Source organism: Thunnus maccoyii, chromosome 8 (genome assembly GCF_910596095.1).
Source record: "Thunnus maccoyii chromosome 8, fThuMac1.1, whole genome shotgun sequence".
Taxonomy (NCBI): Eukaryota; Metazoa; Chordata; class Actinopteri; order Scombriformes; family Scombridae; genus Thunnus; species Thunnus maccoyii.
The window spans coordinates 9130090-9151711 of record NC_056540.1 but is presented as its reverse complement, the minus strand read 5'-3'; the positions used below and the strand labels follow the sequence as shown (position 1 = coordinate 9151711).

At 38.9% G+C, this 21622-nt stretch overlaps 3 protein-coding genes across 4 annotated transcripts in view; 2 read left to right on the top strand and 1 right to left on the bottom strand.

The window, feature by feature from the left end:
• Positions 1-2733: 2733 nt before the first annotated feature.
• On the bottom strand, positions 2734-6390 carry polr1d (RNA polymerase I and III subunit D). Its single transcript, XM_042418076.1, has 5 exons — positions 6285-6390; positions 5601-5698; positions 5166-5242; positions 3690-3772; positions 2734-3048 (listed from the first exon to the last, which is right to left on the bottom strand). The coding sequence occupies exons 1-5, from the start codon at positions 6321-6323 to the stop codon at positions 3001-3003; spliced, it is 345 nt and encodes a 114-aa protein (XP_042274010.1). The 5' UTR covers positions 6324-6390; the 3' UTR covers positions 2734-3000.
• A 1678-nt stretch (positions 6391-8068) lies between these two features.
• sybl1 (synaptobrevin-like 1) lies at positions 8069-15952 on the top strand. Its single transcript, XM_042418075.1, has 8 exons — positions 8069-8215; positions 9254-9431; positions 10921-10978; positions 11425-11562; positions 12114-12204; positions 13279-13346; positions 13483-13575; positions 15128-15952. Exons 2-8 carry the CDS (start codon positions 9286-9288, stop codon positions 15191-15193), a joined length of 660 nt encoding a protein of 219 aa, XP_042274009.1. The 5' UTR covers positions 8069-8215; positions 9254-9285; the 3' UTR covers positions 15194-15952.
• A 573-nt stretch (positions 15953-16525) lies between these two features.
• Positions 16526-21622, top strand: part of mtus1a (microtubule associated tumor suppressor 1a) — a 32344-nt gene continuing 27247 nt past the window's right edge. The window contains exons 1-2 of one of the 2 annotated variants that reach the window (XM_042418070.1): positions 16526-16626; positions 17150-17328. The gene's annotated coding sequence lies outside the window, so the exon portion shown is untranslated. The other variant, XM_042418069.1, reaches the window with a different exon arrangement.

Below are 21622 nucleotides of genomic sequence, written 5' to 3'. Positions count from 1 at the left end.
TCTGTGTTGAGTTATTTACCGAGCACTTACAGTGTAATTCATTATTTTACAGTTATTCCTGGTCACCAGTGACATGATCTCATAGTTGCTGACATGATATTTATGTGTACATAATATGGTGGGGTGAGTTTTCAGTTTTCATGTAACTGCTGTATGCTAATGAGTATCCAAAAGGATTAATTTTGCCTTAAAGGAGCAGTGTGTAGAATTTAGTGGCATCTTGTGTAACGGATTTAGCAAAATGGAATATAATGTTCATAAGTATGTTTTAATTAGTGCATAATCACCTGAAAATAAGAATCATGTTTTCGTTATCTTGAAATGAGCCATTTATATCTACATAGGGAGCAGGTCCTCTTCAACAGACCCCACCATGTTTCTACAGCAGCCCAGAAAGGTCAAACCAAACACTGGCTGCAGAGAGGCCACTAAATCCTACACACGGGACCTTTAAATGCTGCAAATATTTTTCGTTATAAAAAAATGGCTTTAGTTATATTAATTGTGTAAGAATAAGATTATATTAATAAATGTTCAAATATTCTTTACCTTCCCCTTTAAAATCAGAGTAGCCTACATCTGTGTTATAAGAGACCAGTGCATGCTTGACATGAGCGAACATAAACAATCATTTCTGCTATTGAGCGCCTGTCAAAGGTTAACAATTACGTCACGGGTTTCATGTTTTTAGAGGAAAGGTTACATTTGGTTTACATCTGATTTCAGAGAAAGCTAGGCAAAAGAAAACATGTCAAATGAGGTACAAATGACTGTGGCGGTTTATAGAAGTCTTTTCCTGGTGGAACTGGGGGCCAGTTCCAAGAAGCAGGTGTATAGCGAGAAATGCTGATTACATCTAAGAGAAGATCCACTGTATGATATCAGCTTATGGTATAGATTTGAATGAGGTTCTGTGTTTTTCAGTAAAGCTGCTTCTTGGAAATAGCCACAAGTTATACAAGGCAGCATGCTTTGCTATTATTTATTAGTGGTTATTTCTTATTTTGCCTCTAAGGTTTTCTCTCTGAGTTTCCACGTCCATGTTACAGAGAAAACTAGTAAGAGTGGGGAGAAGAATTTTGTTGGGGTTTTTCTTGACATCTCATGAACCACACAGAACTGGCTGTGGTCAGTCATGTCATACTGAATATTCGTACTTGAGGTCATTAAGTACACTGCTGCATTAATAAACCTCAGTGTAGGATAAACAAAAATAATTATGTTAAATTAAATAATTAAATCAACAAATACAACAGTACAATGTATTACAAGTACTGTAATAATGATATCAGGAAAAGTGAGGAGAAAACTAAAAAAAAGCTCATAGATATTCATTTTGGAGGAATTTCCCTTCGAAGTGGTGAACCAAACATGCATTGAAAAGATAAAATATGCTTCAAATTAAACTTGGTATGAGCTTGAATTTCATCCCTTACGTACTGAATTCTGAGCTTTATGACATAGTGACATTTTGAACAAAACCACATCAAGCATGGTGCAACAGTTGAAATTATTGTTTGTAGAGAAAATGATTTATTCACATCATCAGTGCGCAAGTCCCCCAGTGTTGCTGTGGATAATTGATTCTATGAACAAGCAATATTTTAAGTCTTGTGCCCATGCTTGATGTGGTTTTGGACAACTCATAGGTCTTGGGAATTTCCCCTTGATGGTCTGTGTAGTTGAATCATGTTGAACAGACAGTTTGAGTCCTCTAACCATCAATACAGCATTTCTTCATTACTGACCTCAAGCTACCTGTTACAGTAAGTAATTTTACCCATATTTTTCTAAAGCTCAAAGTACTCATTTTTGTGCAGCATTAAGGGAATAGTTTAACATTTTGGGACATAAGCTTATTAACTTCCTTCATGCCAAGAGTTAGCTGAGAAGATTGATCAACTCTCTGTACAGTAAAAATGAAGCTAGTCAGGAGACCGTTAGCTTAGAGATAGCTAAGACTGGAAGCAGGGGGAAACAGCTAGCCTGTCTGAAGGTTCTTAATAAAACACCTACCACCACCTCTAAGGAGTTTTACACTTTATTCTTTGTACAGATTAAACAAACAAGATGTGTTAGTGAGTTTTAGAGGCTACCAAACTAAGCTAAGCTAAGCTAATCACCTCCTTCCTGGCTATAAGTCTATATTAAAGTAGCACACAGACATAAGAGTGTCTTCTCTAACTCTTAGCAAGAAAGACAATAAGCTTATTTCCCAAAATACTGAATTATTTCATTTTAAAAAGGAAAGTCAAAATTCTGTATTCTTGAATAGAGCCTGTTTCCCATATTGCACATATATTTTGTCAAATATTAGTTGTTGTTAGTTGCTGTTTTTCCTCAAACTATGTTCCATACCCACAGAGGCAGCCATGCGCAAACATGTGACTGACAGAGGGATATGATTAACCTCAAATAAACCTCATTATTTACACTTCTCTCCCCTCATTTTCCCTCTCTGTCTTCCTGGCACCGTATGAAGTCCCTCGCACCACATTCCTCTGCTAATAAGGACATTCTATCTTCCACTTCTTCCTTTACTCGTCGAACACAGCTTCAAAGGACAGATGAGAACAATTTGGTGTTTGAGGGTCTCATCACTTTAGGTTTGGACGTCCCTCAAACAGTGTTACATGAGTAGTTATGAAAATAAATATTAAACGGCACAAGTCAAATGGCTGGGCGGTATTCGTGCTATGAAATCTTTCAGAGGATTAAAACAAAAACAGAAAATGATTTGTGTTTAAATTTAATGTCTCAAACATGTTTTTCTTATCATTCCAACAAATCAGGAATGATAGACACAAGACTGAAGTAAAAATATCATACATTACACATCAATTTGATCATGATACAAAAATGAAAACTGTACAAAGGAACCTTCCATACCTCTAACTAGGTGACATACAATGAAAAATATCAAAATAACTGATTTTTACACTTTGTTTTTGTAGATACTGTGTGTCTGACAGCTCCATACTTCCACATATATGATGCTCTTCATTCCATGGGCTGCTCCTGCCTTTCTTTGAACTCATTAACTCTGGCCTGGAACAAAATAAAAGAACATGTAGGAGTTGGAGTTGAGACAGCAGACTCAGTGTTACATTTAATCAATGCTGACAGACGTTCCTTTCACTACACGACTAATATACTGAGTCAACCAGTCAACCCAGGGTTTATTCCTGCATCCCACATGAAAGTAATATTATTCCATCTGTGGAAATTGAGGTTTGCTTCTTGCTTGCTTTCCTCTATAGAGAGGTCAGAGCGCCGGGTCAGTTGCTGAGCAGGAGCACTGCGGTGGGCCGAGACAAGGGCCCATCACCAAGTTACCGACAGCTGACACAGGAGAATCACTGATGAGCCTCCCTGCTCGGTGCACAAGGTTGCCAGACCGCTAAGGATCAGCGGAAATCCAACTTTGGTGGTAAGTCAACAGAGAATGTGAGCTTGTGCATTATCTGTAAACCGGCCAAAATTGAGTTGGACTGCATTCCACTTGCAGCTACTTAAATGAAAATAAACCTGACACTGAGACACAATCATAATAATTCAAAGTGATAAGTTCGTGCTTTTCTATATGAACTGAAGCCCAGAAATCAATATCAGACTATTGCTGGTTTTTCTCAGGAAAAGATTAGTGATTGGTTTACCACATGGAGGATCTGAAGTACGCAAAGGCTTACCTGAAAAGTGTTGAGAACATGTTGGCAAACATCGCTGAGCTCATTCAGGCCCCTCCGTAGAGGCTCTGTGGCTGGTGCTCCCCCTAAAACAAAAAGCAGATCGCTCTGAAGAAAAGAGATATCCACTAATAACAAAAATAACCAATCATCTGTAATTTTCCTTTAGCAGTCCAACTTTTCGTCCTGCTCCTTAAACAGCTGTCTCGGCCCAATGCCTGTCACACTAATGCTTGATTTTGCACATTCATTTATGTCTAGTGAAGCCATGATGAGGGCTGCCAGGGTTGTTAGAAAGCAAAACCAATAAAGAAAGAAATGCTATCGAAGGGCTTCGCCAAATTTGCAACATGCAAGCACAAATTTGCAACATGAGATCACTCTCACTCAGTTTGACATGTACTAATCAAAACAAATGTCATTTTGCTACCCATGCATGAGCATGCAAGGCCCCTGTAGGACTGGCAAATTGTGACAATCGTTTGTGAAGCAAGTCAAATCATTTACGATGTAAACAGTGCTCACAAATCACCTTTGTGAAACGAGCCTCAGTCTGACCAAACACTCAACCAAAGGAAATACACTGATTTAGCAAAGATAAAGTATAAACAAATCCAAAAGAAATACTGAAGAACAACAAAGCAATCATGCAACACTTCTATATTCTGCCTTAGAAAGGTATGGCATTTCAAACTAATTATAGCACATGCTGCTGAAGCTGATCAGTGCTGATCTGAACACGGCACTTCAACAGGAAATAGATGTGCCACAGAAGTGATTACGGTTGTGCAAGGAGTTGCAAGCACTTTTTCAGATTCTTATCATAACTTGAAGATCTTGTGCTTTTTTTGGCTGTCGACTAAATTAAGAAAACTATTTTTCAACATCACGTTATGCTTGTGTATCTTGGTAAACTAACGGATTAATTGATTGCATGGAGGACACTCACTCACCAATTTTCAATGGCATGGCAGGGAACAATTATGACAAACATGAATATGGAAGCACAGGAATGAAAATCAGGGTTTTTCCTAGTGCCCGGGAGGTAATCGTCTTTTGCTGTGATGAAGCTATGAGGAAAGATCCTGTGGGCATCCTGTAACTTAGCTCAACAACAAAAACAAGTTGTTATCTCTGTCTTGCAGAGTCCTTTCATGTGATGTGTCTGCTGTTATCTGTTGGCACTTTGTGTAAAGCGGATGACAGATTATTTATTTTTTGCAACAAGTGGAGCAGTTATCGTTCTCTGAGAACACGGGGGGGGGGGGGGGCGTATGTGCATGTGTGTTACTGAAAGTCAGTCCCTGGCCTTACTTGTTAAGCTGAGTGGACAAAGTGAATGCACCAGACACCAATCAACATGTTTACTCTGCAACACAGCCAGAAAATGTTTACTCTCTCTAGCTTTGCTACACACGTATGTACACGTAAACAACCCTAGACTAGACGACAAACAGGCATTCAAGTGGTGTCTCTTACCTCGTGTCTGAATGCGAAAGTTGATCTTGGTCTCAGACGGATGGGTGATGGTGTAGCCACAAAACTCCACATCCACACTGATGAAAAACAGGACAATGAAAATGAGATTTGTGCTTATTATCACTGTTTTGTTTAAAATGGGTGGAGGTTGTTTCCCTATCAACTCATCCCAGCTGACCTGGACTGTCTGAGAGAACTGAGAACATAAACACTGAGAACAAAGAAGGATGAAATAAATGATTAAAGCCCGTTTGGATGTGGTAATTATTACTAGTCGAAAAGATATCTTTCAGTTGGACAGGGGGAGGGTGTGATAATATTTGTACTTCAAACAGGCCACAAGGGAGGTTGAATGTAAATTTTAAAAGGAAAACAGGTCAAACCCATGACCGAGACATGCTCAGTTTAATGTAGCAGGAAAAAAAAAATACTGACTTCTTCATGATCATGTATCGCAGAGAGTTTCCCAGTGTATGGTCTTCATCATGCAGCACAAACGTCACACAGCCCTCATCAGCCCCATCAGCCTGGACCTAAATCACAACAGAAATACTTATTATAACATCACATATCCAACTCCAGAAATATTAAAACACCATGGAGTTTAGTGAGTGGGAGAGCTGAGTGGGAACTATTATGCATTGCCAATGAATACATGCAATACTTATTATCTCACAGATGCATTGTCACAAGTATCGGTTCCCATCATTGAACAGCGTGCTGAGAAACTAGGGTCTGAGACACATTGTGGTCTGTGAAAATACTGCCCCCCAGTGGAGAAACTCTGACTAAACTGTAAACTGAGAAGGAATCAGATGTAAATTAAATCAAGTGATATGCCTTACAGATCATCTTAGATTTACATCGCTTACGACACGTTATATGTGTCGACATCTCAGCTTGCATCCCAGACATCAGCTGATGTAGTTTGTTTGAAGTGAAATAACTGTGTCGTCATTGCTAGCTACTGTGGCTACCCACGTGAGGGGTTCACAGACAGTGAAAAAGCAATCATAACTTCTATTGAACCGATTGTTTTCTTCCAAACTCAGTTTAATTACGGCATGGTCATGTAGGTGTGTGATATATGAAAAGTAATTATGCATTGTCGCTTCTTACCATCTCCAGCACTGGTTTCTTTTCGCCTTGTGCAGCCATGCTTTTGCTTCACATATCCGACTGTCTGTCAATACAGATGTTGCAGGGTTTAAGCCCTCACCGCTGTCTCACAGGCAAGAGGAGGGGCAACGGGACTTTGCTACAGGAGATAGTAAATGAGACAGCTGATTCTGGTAAATTGGACAAACTGAACACAAGCTACACACAAAATACTTAATTTTCAGTGTGTAGTTTTGTGTGTCAAACTACATGTTAGCCTATTAGATTGTTTCTTAAATACTCACTACTAAAATTAGCAGATTTCCCATAAACTACCAATTTGTAGTCCTGAGAATTGACAGTTACACATCAGCTACTTTTAGGCAATTATTAAAAAAAACAAAATGCATATACATATCATTTGACACATTGAAAACTAAGCATTTTCTGTCAGTTAATTTTTCCAAATTAAAAGCTACATATGAACCCAGATATAATGAGTGGGTACTTACGCAGTTGTATCACTCACTTTGTAAAATGTCCTAAGAATTGATTATTAAATACGTGCAAATTAAAAAAATTTCTAGGAGTGGTTTTATACTAATATAAAATGAAAGGACCTGTTAGATAAAGCATTACCAAATTATTGTTTATATTAAAAGTGGGTCAAGTACACACACATAAATGGCCAAAAACACATAACTTTAAAACGTGTCATCAATTCTTAAACAACATTTGATAGGACAATACAGGAGATGTCATGTTAACAGTATTGCACAGATGTAAGACTTAACTTTAATGTTTCAGTAGTGTTGCAGTGGTATTCCACAATAATATTCATGCAGTTGGATGTTTAGTATGAACAAGACATTTTATTTAATGATCCCCCCCAGACATGTTTTAAGATGTATACAAAATATTATACTTTGAATAATAATTTGTGTCTGATGTGGTCTTTTCACAAAAAAGGTGCAATTATCTTGTTAAAATCCTTAAAATTACATCTAATCCTTCTCCCTCATTAAAAATTCCAGAATCTATAAATATGTAAATATTGTTCATTTCAAAAAACTACTGGACACAAGACGTCTCCTACTTCACTGTAAAGTTCGTTCTTGGTGTTTGTGCACTGGAGGCTTCAAGTTTCCACATCACAGTTGTGCAAGTTTAATATTAGACCAGGATTGGTTCCAAACTAGTTGTGATGTCACAAGTCATGCTCGTAGGCCCACCCCTTAAAACTGGATTTTCAACAAGCACGAAACTTTCCACTTTCAGCAGATGAATGTGAAAACAGCCTTCTAGTGTCAAACTCTGCACATACATCATTCTGCACAGTGAAGCCAAAACATTCAAATGAAGTAATAAAAAGAAAAACATTTTTAATGTTCATATTAATGTGTAGGAACTGCAAATTGTGATAGAAATTGCTGATGTTTAGGTGAGATATTGATTAATGTGGGCACCACTGTATCCGACTGATCCCATAAATTGCTAGCTTTAGCTTATTGCAAGACTTATAATATAAAATTTGATGTTAAATATGAAGTCATTATAGAAATATGTATGATATAATGTATTAACTTAATTTCAGTAAGCACTCAATCATTTCTGTAAAGAGTCATTCCTGTAAGACACTGACGAGGGCTAAAAATGCACAAAACTGTCGTCATAACGTGGTGTAGGTATGAAAACATGTGACGATAACACTACATATCAGGAAGTTTTAAAAATGTAGTTCAAAAGTGAAAGAATACAATTGGATATGTAGGGTAAGGAACGTGGTAAGAACTACATTACCCAGCAAGACACTGAATCCATTTCCGGTCTGGGTGATTCGTACAAGCAGAAGTCACTCGAAAGGGATTAGCTAGCTTGCTAGCAGCTGAAATCTCTTTAGATGTTGGAATTTGCTGTAAACGAGCTACTTTGAACACCACTGACACAGCAAGGTATTGGATTTATGGTTATATGTCACTGTGAATTGTCTTAGCTCCGTAGTTAGAGACAATATTAGGTAGTAAGGGAAAACAGCTACCTACTTAACGTCAAGTCAAAGACATCATTAGCTAAGTAGCTAGCCTGTTGTTTTCCAGTCATCGTTAGTCTGGTTTTTGCTTTCATTTCTCGTTACAATTAGGTCGTGCAGTTTGTGGTTAATTGGTGGCCTGTCATACATACTAACTGTCACGTACACAAAACGCTGAAGTTAGACTCTGATTCGGGGTTAAGGGGAAAGGTAAGGGAATTATAAATAATGATATTGAGCGTTATTTCACTTCCTAGACTAATGAAAAAGTGTAGACATGGTAGCAAAAGCCTTGCCGCTGTTTAAACTCACTTTCAGGTTTGTGAAACCTTCATTTTGCTTAAAGACACAGAAAAGGGGCGATTTCACTGCTTTTTCCACCCAGATCAAAACCCACTATACTTACACATGTCAAAAAATCTAGTCTGATTTGGTCTGAATGGAGAAATATCAGTGAAATTTTAATTTTTCACGAATAGAATAAAGGTTTCAATAATTTGAAACTGTGTTTTAATGACTGTTTGGAGTCTCCTTGTTAATCTAATTCACATTTGAGTAGTGTAAATATAGTGGTTTTTGATCTGGACCTGGTCTAATGTGGTCTGTGGGGAGAAAAGCAGAGAAATCACCCTTTTTTCTGTTCTCAAGCAAAATAAAAGAAAGTGGGCTCAAACAGCGTTAAGGCCACGATGTCTAACATTCTTTCACAATCAGCTGCTAAATATCATCAATTATGTTTCCCTTAACTGTACCCTCAACCCTGAATTGGAAGTGAACCCCAGCGTCGTGAGTTACACACAATTTTCTCTGCTTCATCCCTTTACTGTCTGTATCATCGCCCTCAAACGTTTCAACAGAAGCATTCTCTGTTGAGCAATGTCCTCTTTCCCAAACTCATTCAGCTGACCCCTTGCTTGGATCATCCAGTAACATCTCTCTGCTCTTGTTCTTGTGTTGTCAGCGAGCACCAGAGCTGAAAGCCCAGCTGTTGCCATGGCAATCCTCTTTGCTGTGGTGGCCCGTGGAACCACTATCCTGGCTAAGCATGCATGGTGTGGCGGAAACTTCCTAGAAGTGACTGAACAGATTTTAGCCAAAATCCCCTCAGAGAATAACAAATTGACCTACAGCCATGGCAGGTAGGTCTTATATGTATGTGTGTGTGTGTGTTTGTTGCGTTTGTTGCTCGCACACCGCCATACTCATCTGCACACCAACATCACACACATGTCACCGACCCATATGTTGTGGCTACACCTGTCTGTCAGTTTGGCAGAGTCTATATATTCTTATCTTAAACTTATCTAGAGTGCTGTCAAAACTGCCTTCAATCTGATGAAATAGCTGAACTGTACTGTTGTCAAACTGGACTCTACATTTCACATCCCTTGCTTAATTCCTGCACTTGTCACTTTCATATATTTCATCAAACTGGACTTTACATTGTATTCAACCTCCACTGTTACATAATTTAATTATTTATTGCACATCACATTTAATTTTTGCACTTGTCACCTTCATTTCATAAACTTTTCATACACTTTTATTTATACACGTTATTCATACACGTTTCTTTGACCACAGTACAGTTCATATTTCCTTTGTTTAGTTTTTTTAGTACTACTTTGTATATTTCATTATTATTATTATTATTATTATTATTATTATTATTATTATTATTATTATTATTATTATTATTATTATCTTACTCTTGTTCTATTTTTATTCTTGTGTTTTGTTGTGTTTGTGGGAGCAAATACCAAGACACATCCTTTGTATGCTGCAAACTTGGCTGATAAACAGATTCTGAGTCTGATGAACAAGTTATGAAGGCAGACCTACGGCCATTAGTTCCTACTGGTTTCCTCAAATGCAAATTTTGTCAACAACAATGACTATGCACACAAAAAACAGGCTACACTTGTCCTCAGATCTGCATATGTGTGGGGAGATAAGTTGTGGGGTTCCTCTAAAACCCAAGTTCAACTGCAGTTAACATTTCACCCTCTACAAAATGTTCTATTGTAAACAAAGATCAACCATGTGGAACCATTTTTCACACACTCAGATGTTATGTTTTACAGAATATCATTGCCAATAATAGACAATAACATTAATTTCCAACATGATCTTACTTCAATTATTCAGGATCTTTTTCATGCACACTTATTCACACATTTAAGGAACCTAAGGAAGGGTGTATGATGCAGGTAAAGTACACTAAACCTTTAAAGTGAGAAACAAATCACTATCCATGGACCTGTACTATACAAGATCAAACTCATTAATGATGTCATCTCAATGCTCAGGTCCAGTGTGGACTGTCATATATAAGCACCAGTGAGAAGCTCTAGATAACTAAATACTGAGATACCAGAGCATGCAGAGAGACATCTACAAGATTTCACAACCTGAAACAGGAGCATGGCATCACATGCCTCAAAAGCAAACGCTAAGTGCTCTCATGCAAGTGTCTTGGCAGTGAAGAGGGTAAAGGAGAATACCAGTGTCATGTCAACACAGTGTTATGTTTACTTAGACATTTTGCAGAACATGTTATGGAATGAAAACAGATTAAAATTTGACTGTGTGCTTTCAGCTGTTGACACATTTTTCTTGTCTTTTCAGCTATCTCTTTCACTACATCTGCCATGACAGAATCATATACCTGTGTATCACTGATGATGTAAGTATTGGCTCAGATATCTATGGCTAATGGCCATCTGTAAATGTTCAAGGTAACTAGAAATGGTTTTGCAAGTGTTATGTCCCTCTGTTGTGTGATGTGCTGTTGTATTATACAGGATATGGAAGGATTTAATATTGGGAGGCACTTTTATTGATTTTTTTCATTTGTATTACTTAAATCTGAAAATCTGAATATAAATAAGAGCTTAGAAGAATATTTGAGCCACTTTGACACATACAATGACACACATGACAAATACATCTGCAACCACTCAAACTGCTGTTCGGACTAATTAGGACTAGAGAGGTAGGACCTGCAGGTTGTATGATGGGAGGGTTGGCCCCAAATTTAATTTTTTGACATTAAGAATCAGCAGATACAATGTTCACAAGGTCTTTTCATGAATATGGGATTATAACTGATATAACTCTTGTGTGCTAAAGGACTTTGAGAGGTCACGTGCATTCAGCTTCCTGAGTGAGGTCAAGAAGCGCTTCCAGACAACCTATGGGTCACGAGCACAAACGGCCCTGCCGTACGCCATGAATAGTGAGTTCTCATCCACACTGTCAGCTCAGATGGTGAGTATGACAAAAGCCTGAGTATATTTAGCAACATTTTCTTGTGAGGGCTTTGTGACTGCTGTTTTCTTCAAGTCCTATAGACTTCTGTAGTCTGTAAAATGACTCTCAGATTTAAGCAGGAATTGTGCTTCTGCTGAGATACATGTGAACTTCTTTGCCCACACAGAGAGGGATGTTATGTGTTATTGTAGGTTGCAGATGCTTGCAAAAGGTGTCAGCTGGCACACCTCCCAAATCTCAACGTTGATAAAATGTTTTTTTCATGTTTGTTACACAGATGTAGTGGTTTGTTTACACTGTCACAGGGGTGAAATTGATTTCTGTTTCCTGATTTCTCCTACATTTTCTTTACATTGCAATTTACTAAATGTGACACTGTCCCCTAGTGGACTTGTATGTTATACCCCCAATCTGTACAAGTATAAAGAAACAAACAAATAACACCAGTGTGCTTTTGTTCACATACAGCTCAGAGAAGCATTATTCAACCTTTAGTGATGACAAATGACTCTTAGATCTAATTTTTCTGTCTGTTCTTCTCTATGTAGAAACATCACTCAGACCCACGGGGATCAGATCGTATTACTGAGACGCAGATGCAAGTGGATGATCTGAAAGGCATTATGGTCCGCAATATAGGTGAGCTTCTCATCAGTTTCCGCATTGTTCAGTGATTCTTGATACACCTTTTTCATAAAGAGCTGTAAGATAATAAAGGAATTAAAGGTAGAGTCGGCGATTCTGATCCAATACACTTTTTGTCAAATTCAACAAATATCTCCTCATGGTCTGCTAGCTGTCTGTTCTGTGTGTGTCCTGAAAAAAAATCTGGTGTTCATACGCAGCACTGGCTTTGTAAATGGACATGTAAGCACAGTGGCTCTGAGTGAGCCACATAACACTACTCTGGCCAATCAGCAGCAGGGGGCGTTCATGCTCGTGCACAGGACAGGGAAGTCATCAGAGCAGCTGTCTGTGTGAGGACATGACAGTCTCCCATCTCCAGCACCCACTGAATGGTGGAGGAGGGCTGGCAAACAGGAGAGAGAGAGGCTGTGACCAATTCACATAGAAAGTGTTTTTGCATGGAACAGATAGGCTTCCATTTTTATTAAATGTATCAATCCACACTGAATCCGAGACAGTCTCACTGAGACCCCTACATTTTCAATGGTCCGAGTCTGTTTGTGGCATTTAGTGAAACATTATCTGAGCAGGCAGCTGTTTAAATCACACAAATATCCTGCTGTATATGTGTTTTCAACTTATTAACCATATCAATAAATACAAACACTGACGATTTCTTCCCGTGGAGCCGATTTCTGCTGTTAGTCAGCCTGGTGAAGGCAGTTTGTCCAGCCTTTGTCCTCTCAGCTCCCCAGGAGCTGCAACTGACAGATGGCTGCTTCTGTGGACAGAGACGCAGGTTGAGCGAGAAGTGGGGAGGCTGCAGTGAGACAGAATTTTTTTCTCCGCTTCTGATAATGTGTGAGATTAGCAGAAGTGACACTACAGCTGACGCATCGCTCTGGGTTTCACTATATCTCTCTTTTGGTCGTTGCCTTGGCAATGTGCGTCCATGCATTTGGGGGACGGAGCTGCTCAAAGAGCATGAAGGGAGGGGTGTATTTGTTTGGGTGTTTGGTTCAAATATCAACAATCTTTCTCCAGAATGACTGACTCTACCTGTGTGTCCTTGTGTCTTTTTTACAGACTTGGTCGCTCAGAGAGGAGAGAAGCTGGAGTTGTTGATTGACAAAACAGAAAATTTGGTTGATTCAGTGAGTTTATCATCCTATTTGTTTTCTGATGCATGATATTTGGCAGTATACAAGTTTATATTTTGATGATAATCTAGCAGGCTATATATACACAGAAATTGTCACTGATTTGACTTTCTCTCCGTCCTCCATTTAGTCGGTCACATTTAAGACCACAAGTCGTAACCTGGCACGTGCCATGTGTATGAAGAACCTGAAGCTGACTGTTGTCATTGTGCTGGTGTGTTTGGTGAGTACAGACTATAAGGGGAACTGGTGAGACACAATGTTATGTTTCCAATGTTAAAGAAGTATGGATGATTATTACTTTGACATTATCTCTGTTGAGAAAATGCCCTTAGTCTTGAAATCAGACTACCAATTTAAAAATGTTATTTGTTCCCCAAATTTACTTCCAATTGGCTGTTCATATCACACACAGTACATATTTTTCCCCATGTTACTAAGATACAGTGGGGGAAATAAGTATTCAACACATCAACTTCTTTTTCATTAAACATATTTCCAGTGCAGCTATTCATATGAAATTAAGGCCAGACATTGGTGATTACTCAATAAGGCAATACAGCTAATAAAATCATAACATTCCAATCAATAAAAAAAAAAGTTCTGTAAATTGTAATGACACAGGAAAAAAGTATTGAACACGCAATAAGAAAAACCAGGTGAATCCATCAATTAGCTCTCTTATGTGTGCTAGTTAGAATCAGCTGGCTTAGTGCATGTGGCTATTAGTATTTCCACTCTTTTAAAAAGGGTTAGCCATCTGAATGCAACATGTGCTACCAAGCTGTCGGGCAAGAACCATCTCTTGATGGGTAGAGGCAAAGAGCTCTCCCAAGACCTTTGCAACAAGAGTGTTGAGCAACATAGGAACGGCACGGGTTACAGACTGATTTCTCAACTCCTAAATGTTCCCATAAGCACCGCTGGGGACATCAACCGCAAGTGGAAGAAGCATCACTCCACCATCAACCAGCCATGTATCGGGATATTCTTGAGAAGAATCTGTTGCCATCCACCAGGACAATGAAGATGAGACACGGATGGACTTTCCAACAGGACAAAATCAAAACATACTGCAAAGGAGACTGTTAACTGGTTCCAGAGAAAGAAAATAAAGGTGTTGGAATGGCCCAGTCAATCACCTGACTTGAACCCAATAGAACATTAATGGAAGGAACTGAAGACAAAGATTCACCAGCGGGTCCCCCGGAGTCTTCAACATATGAAGACTGTCTCCTTAGAAGGATGGGCCCAAATCTCCCCTGGACATTGTGAGAGATTAGTTTCTTCATACAGGAAGCATCTTGAATCTGTCATTGCAAACAAAGGCTTCTCCACCAAGTATTTCAGTTAGCGTGTTCAATAGTTTTTTCCCGTGTCATTCAAATTTAATGCACTTAACTTTTTTTTATTGATTGGAATGTTATGATTTATTTAGCTGTATTGCCTTATTGAGTTAATACCAATGTCTGGTCTTAATTGCATGTGAATAGCTGCACTTGAAATATGTTTCCTGAAAAAAATGTTGACGTGTTGAATACTTATTTCCCCCACTGTATTCCTGCTTTGTTTTTCAGCCTCAATGAGGCTCAGCAGTCTTGTGTTAAGTTACTTAAAACACATGGCAGCGTTGATTTTCATAAGAGACTCTTCAGCATTGTTTGACAGTGACTGGAGGAATTCCCCCAGTGTGTTTTTTTGTGACTCTTTTGCCCACTGTGTGTTTAATCAGACAGTTGTGTAGGAAGTGAACTTTGTCTCTCTGCTCTTTTCAGGTGGTCCTTTACATTATTGTCTCTGCTGCCTGCGGAGGCCTTACCTGGTCCAGCTGTGTCAAATGAGAGGAGAGTGGGGATTAAAGAGAGGGAGATGAAGGAAAAAGGAAGAGGGGGGAAAAGCGCCTGTTCAACTCTGCTTACCATTGGACACAAAAGGAAATACAACTTTCCTTGCTTTACTCCGCTAGCTTCAACATCCCTGGAAGACGCATGCTGCTCCTCCTCCTCCTGCCTCCTTCTTTTGCCTCCTCCTTGATAGTGTGCACATTGACTTGCCTTCAGGACAGGGAGTCCCACCTCATACCCACACTAATGGACAGCAGCCATGTGGCCTAAAACTGATGTGGAAGAATAATCTTGTCTTAAACTAGTCTGTTAAATTCATCCTGTCTCATGCACTTAGTGGCCTGATGTATCAGTTTGTAATACTGTTCTGCACCTATCTGTAATTAATCCATTCAGACTGATATCAGAATGAACCACAAAGATAGCAAAGATTACTTTGTTATTGTCCTGCTTTTCCTTTGATGTCAACAGAGACATATGGGACCTGCAAGTGCAGATCTACCAGTTAGGACTTCCACAATACAGTGTCAGGTTCTCTGTGAAATCACTGAATATTAATATTTGACAAAACCGATGCAGTATATAGTATGTCTCAAGGTACAAGTGTCTTTAACAAACCCTATTGGTGGGGTCTCTAGAATAACAAACAGATTTTGTGATTTCCGTTATGTTTTATCACAAAGCACAGTAGTATCTTCTACAATGTAAGTTGTAAAATACAAGATATGATCATACAAATAAATATTGTAAATTTGATTGATATTACTAATTCAAAAGATGTAATGCTTGCCTGATTTTGGAGCAAATCCGTTACTCGTTCCCACCCTGAGGCTCTCCTGTCCCTTTTACCTCTCTTAGGATGTCCAGTGTGCCCATATGTTCTCTCTGTTAACACAATGCACTTTTTACATTGTACATACATTTGCTTCCCGGCATCATATGGTTTATAATCATGTAATTATTTAATTATTGTACATCCAGATTTGAAATAATAAAATCTGATGCTATCAAATGGTTGATCTCTACCGCAGGAAAACAAAAAAGGCTGTTATGACAATTTCGTTTTTCTTTTGAAGAGAGGAGAGACTTTCAGTGTGATTATATTAACCTTTTAGGCACCTGTATAATGGATACAATTCAATCATTAATTGATTAAAGCGAGTTGTTTGTACTAAATGTTAGCTGTGGACGCCAACTCAGCACATTATGTCTCTCAGGAGTCAAAGTTCAAGCAAACAACACTGGTTCGTCACCTCTGCAGGGAAATAAGAGCTGAACTCCAACATGACCAGTCTGCTCTTTTGATAAATAGATTTAATTAAGACACTGGCTCTGGAGGCTCTGAAAAAGTGAGGGAAACGACCAGGTGAATAACCGGACCTCGTCAGCAGCGCGCGCGCTCCCGTTGGTGCTGCGCGCTCCTGTGACAGGTACATGATTTCAGTCTGGCGCTGTGTTGATTTTTCTTAGAGATTAATGTCAAATTACGTGCTTTGTTAAACCCTACTCTAAATCTTAATTGTTCGGCAGGTGGTAAGGCAGGCTATCTGTCTCCGACACAAATTAACTACTTTAAATACTTGTGTAAGTTACTTGAGGTACCAAAAAGTTTTACTCCCTGTCAACAGAAATTAACGTTACCGCTAAACACTGCTGTTGTTTGATAGCAAACGTTAGCTGTGCTAATATTTTAGCTTGTTTGATTTTCGACCGTTGATACTGGTAAGACCTCATGTAACGTTAGCTAACTTTACTGGCAGTGATTCAAAACCACTTGCTAATGCTGAGGTATTTTAACATACTAACTCATTCCCTAATCTTTTAAAGAGTCTGTTGTTATTATCTGTATCGCTAGTTTAAACCATTTATGGACTTGAAAGAGCATTTTCCTTGCTATTTGTAGCTGCATCCTATGTTTACTCCTGGTCTAATTATACACTTTACTTGCCGCAGGAGGCCTCACACGGAGATAATCTGTCAATCAGGTGCAAGGGGCCATTTGTTTTGATCAGAAACGTGTGGTGCCAATGACCTCATGTGTTAGAGGAGCCAGGGAGGATTGAGACACTACAAATAAAACCAGCAGGATTCATTCAGGCTATTTTCTGTCTTCCTAAACTACACACCTTTAGGTGAGTGTGGACTCTCTTTTATCTGCTTGCAAAGTGATTTGACTGTGTTCATTTTCAAATCAATTTCAGTATGTTTGTGGTATGAGTTGGACTGTATTAAGTTGTGATTTTTTTGTGAAACAGGGACACCTTATAAAACAATACTACAAAATACAACTCCACAAACACTGCCCTCAAAAAATAACCATAGTACATATTTCAGCATTAATATTATGATATATTAATATTAAACATTTTAGATTTAGAATTCATGTTGTCCAACCCCCTGACGATGCCTATGCATCACAGTTTATTCTCTGATACATCTGACATGCTTGTTTTTCACTAGATGGCATAAGCCATCTGCTTTGTCTTGAGCGCTTTTTTTAAATTTCTTCCAAGCCAGACCGAGTAATATTCTGCCTGTTGAAAGGACAGTGCCATACCATTGTAACCAGGCTCATTGGTGTGGTTTTGTTGCTCTGTGCTTTACAGAGGACGGCCTTGTCCCTGTGGTATGCTGGCTGGAATCCCCCAGCTTGACCTGCTGCCCCGCTGTAGTGTGGGGCAGCTCTGTGCTTGGGCGTCTGATGGCTATCCCTGCTACCCATAACAGCTCGCTGTGTGATATGTCCAGTCACCCATGCAAAGGCAAGAAAAGGCCATTCGGGGCTGTCTGCATGGTGCCTGAGGGGCTTCAGAAAGAGAGTGACATTGTGCTGTTGATCTCACCCTGAGTTTAAAATGTATTATGCAATTTGAAGGCAGAAAGTTGTATTGAATTTCCCTAAAATTGCACAGAGGTCATTTGTGAGACATATCGAACAAATTGACTTTTTTGTTTATTAATCTGAGCCAGATATAACATTCGAGCCGGCAGAATAGGGATGGGCTGCAGGGACTCTGCAATGACGTGCAGATATAAAATTACCTTCAGGTTCATAGAATTCAGGGTGTGTAATGTTTAGTTGGCACCACTAAGGTTTTCGCTCTGAATCTTGGACTGGAGAGTATAGCTCTTCTCTGATTACTGCTGCCAATGGACGCTTCTGCATTCATGTTAACAACCATACTTAAGTATGCTTAGATTATACAACTAAACTCTCTAAATTATACATTTTACAGGATATAAGACAAATTATCTTTCATTTTGTTAAACTTCTAATGTATATCATGTATACTCTGTACCATGATTTACATCTTGTCCCCAGTCAAGATTAGACTATATAGTTCCCAGGGTCAGGGGCTTTGTATAGATTAAGCAGAAATAGCATGGGTCTTAGGGGTCTTAGACTCTGGTGTCACACCACTGCTGTAGTGTTTGGATCAGGTGTCGGGCTGTTTGTGTACACCATGAGGCCGTGTCATCAGGCAGTGACGTTGTCAGTGAAGGACTTTGGGGAACTTATCAGCTATACCAACATTGTGATGTGTCTTGACATGTTGGAACAAGCAAGTTTCTATTCAAATTAGAGCTTGAGAATTTTGGAAAAAATATCTAATTGTGATTATTTTGACTGATATTGCAATAGTGATATGATTTGTGATATTAGAGAGAGTGATCATTTTGACATAATTATTCTCATTTTCATTGAAAAACATATTAAAATGATTATGGTGTGATTTTTCAGGGGATCTGTACCAAACAAAGATGTTTTCTAAGTCAATTATGATTTGTAGGCTGGAACATCTCTGCAGCATGACAGTATTTAATTTAAAATGGTATTTGACACTCATCTCTCCTTTAAAAAATATTACACCTCCTGTCATTTGAAAATTGCTGTAGACCATATTGCGATTTTGATAAAAATTTGATTAATTGTTTAGCCCTAAATAAAATTCTGGTTAGTTTCTACCATTTTAAAACTGTCAAAGTGTGACATTCTCCTGCACCTAGGCCTCCCCTCATTCTGCTCCCCTTTTCACTTATCCTGTACTAAAAAGCCGCCTGATCCATTCCCTCATAAAAGAGGGACTTTCGCTGCTTAGCAACAGTGAATGCCAACTCAGCCTGGCAGGCCATGGCCACTCCCCCTGCACTGGGCTCGGCAGAGATAAGGTAACATGTTGATTTCTTCTTCCTTTTAAACTTGGGAGTGGAACTGAGTGCTGTCCTTAGTTGGACCTTGAGATACCTGCACTTGGGAGCCAAGTCACTGCTGATCCACTGCTGCAGTAGGCCTGCTGGACGAAGTCACATTACCTCATTGAAAGGGGAGGGGGAAAAAAAAGAGAAGCTAACACCAGTCCAGGGGGCACCCTCATTCACTCTGAACACGAGGAGATAGGAGTGGTGGGACGGGTGCTGTTGGTGTCTGGCTGAAACAGACTCGCACACTGCCTGCTCAGTCGGCTGGATTTAGTGCTTTGTAAGGAAAGTAGTAATGGGATTGTCTCTGAGAGGGTAAAATGAGCCGAGTGAACCTGCAAAAACTAAATGATCTCTGGAGGCATTTACTTCCTCGCTGCAAATCACTGAATGAAGAGGACAAGCATGGATGTAGTGAGTTCATACTAGTTGATCACTTTTTTGTGAAAGCTAATTGATGGTTCAAATTGTATTTTTACTTCATTTGTATTTCTTTCTGTTGGTTGGTTCAGTGTCCTGTGGCTTGAATCTCGTGGTTTTATTTTTCCATAAACATTGTCAGGTCATGGTTTGTGTCAGGTGTAGGCGCACTTTATATAACACACTAAACCCAGTGACATTTCTGAAGAGAGTAATCACTGCTCTGCTACGTTATTTTATGTGGGAATATACTGCATTGGCCTTGGAGGGGCAGTTCCTGCCAAGGTTCAGTGTGCACAGTAGTTAGCCAAGTCAATATATTTTATTTGACTGTACAGATCACATTGCACAATACAGTAAGGTGTGATTTCTCTCTCCCTGTTAAACAAACATACAGTAATAATCATCCAGATTTGGACTGTTGGCCATGTTGACAGAAGCAGATCTGCTTTTATATATCTAGTCAGTAGTGTCAAAAGTAAGGCTGATTTTAATCTTAACATCTGATAACTATTGTGGCATATTTCTATTTTCAAAATGCCAGTCTTGATATTTATAAATGTTATGTGTCAGGAAACAAAATGTTTGTTGCTTCAAGGAAGTTTTGTTTGAAATTTATCAAACATAGTTAATTTTTTATAATAGACGCATTGATTCTAATTTCTCTATTGCAGTGTCTTTGTTTTAAGGAAAACTCAATACGTTTGAGTTGACAAATACAGAACATGTCATTTGTAGGTTTTGTTGAAAATTCTGATGGAGTCAATGTGCTTTTAAAAATAGTTTGCGAAGGTGCCTGATAATTTGGCTATAAGGGGGAAAGCAATCTGTGAAGATAATTAGAGTTTTGTGTGGCTCAGACTTGCAGCTGGCTTTAGTGTTGTCAGGTCTTTAGTGACTACAGGTGTCTTTGACTCTTAAACTGTTATGTCACATCACTCACTTTATTATTTTGTCACCCAAACCATTCAACTGCTGGATTATATTGCTACAAAAGAAACTTCTATTTCAACATAAGAACACACAGACAAGCCAAAGGCAAGCAGGCAGCCACCAAAGACTGGAAACATGTAATATTTTTAAGGTGGAGTGCTCTGACAACCAAGAGAAACCCTGCAGCTCTTTCTTTCATAAAGTTATATGTTTCCTGCTATTTGTTATAGCCTCACTGATCCCGCCCTTCCTTCAAAACTGCAGCAGACTAACTTTGTTCCTAATAGTTCAGATTCATATTGGTTTCTGGTTCACTGTTTCAGTGTGGTTACACCTGGGGCAGATGGAGCTACAGAAACACGTTTAGATTATGTTGTATTTTGGTTAAGTTTACCTCAAGTGTTGAATTTTCTTAGATGCACCGAGTTGTCTTGAGTCTGCATACCGGAACATTTACAGTTGGTTGGTGACTTGATATCTTACTGGTCTGGTGGTGCGCACCACAATGGTGCTTTTGTTGTAGTGTCTGGCAGGCTAAGCAGTCCAGTCAGCTTGAATAAACACAACAATACACAACAAAGCAGTTAAAAATTGCCATCCGCGTCTCATTTCAGAGTAGAAATATGGCTCCATGTTTGGATCGTAACTGCTGGTCCATCCTCACATTTAAGCTTTTATGAAACAATGTTTCAGTAGGGACAGCAACAACAATAGTGGTAGTGATGTTTTCTACTCACTCACTGAAAGTGTACCATAAGAAATAGTAGCCTGTTTAAACTTCACAGGTGGCTTGAAATATGATGCTGTGTCTGGTAAAACACATTTAAAAAGGGTATAAATACTTGATAGATACTAACATGATATTCAACAGTC

Bases quoted from the DNA above. Each gene is read 5' to 3' on its own strand.
- polr1d (XM_042418076.1), bottom strand. From the start codon at position 6,323: ATGGCTGCACAAGGCGAAAAGAAACCAGTGCTGGAGATG. The intron at 5,699-6,284 runs GTAAGAAGCGAC...GTTGTGATTTAG, and splicing joins AGAAACCAGTGCTGGAGATG to GTCCAGGCTGATGGGGCTGA. The intron at 3,773-5,165 runs GTAAGAGACACC...TTTTTGTTTTAG, and splicing joins CTTTCGCATTCAGACACGAG to GGGGAGCACCAGCCACAGAG.
- sybl1 (XM_042418075.1), top strand. From the start codon at position 9,286: ATGGCAATCCTCTTTGCTGTGGTGGCCCGTGGAACCACTATCCTGGCT. The intron at 13,347-13,482 runs GTGAGTTTATCA...TCCTCCATTTAG, and splicing joins CAGAAAATTTGGTTGATTCA to TCGGTCACATTTAAGACCAC. The intron at 13,576-15,127 runs GTGAGTACAGAC...TGCTCTTTTCAG, and splicing joins TCATTGTGCTGGTGTGTTTG to GTGGTCCTTTACATTATTGT.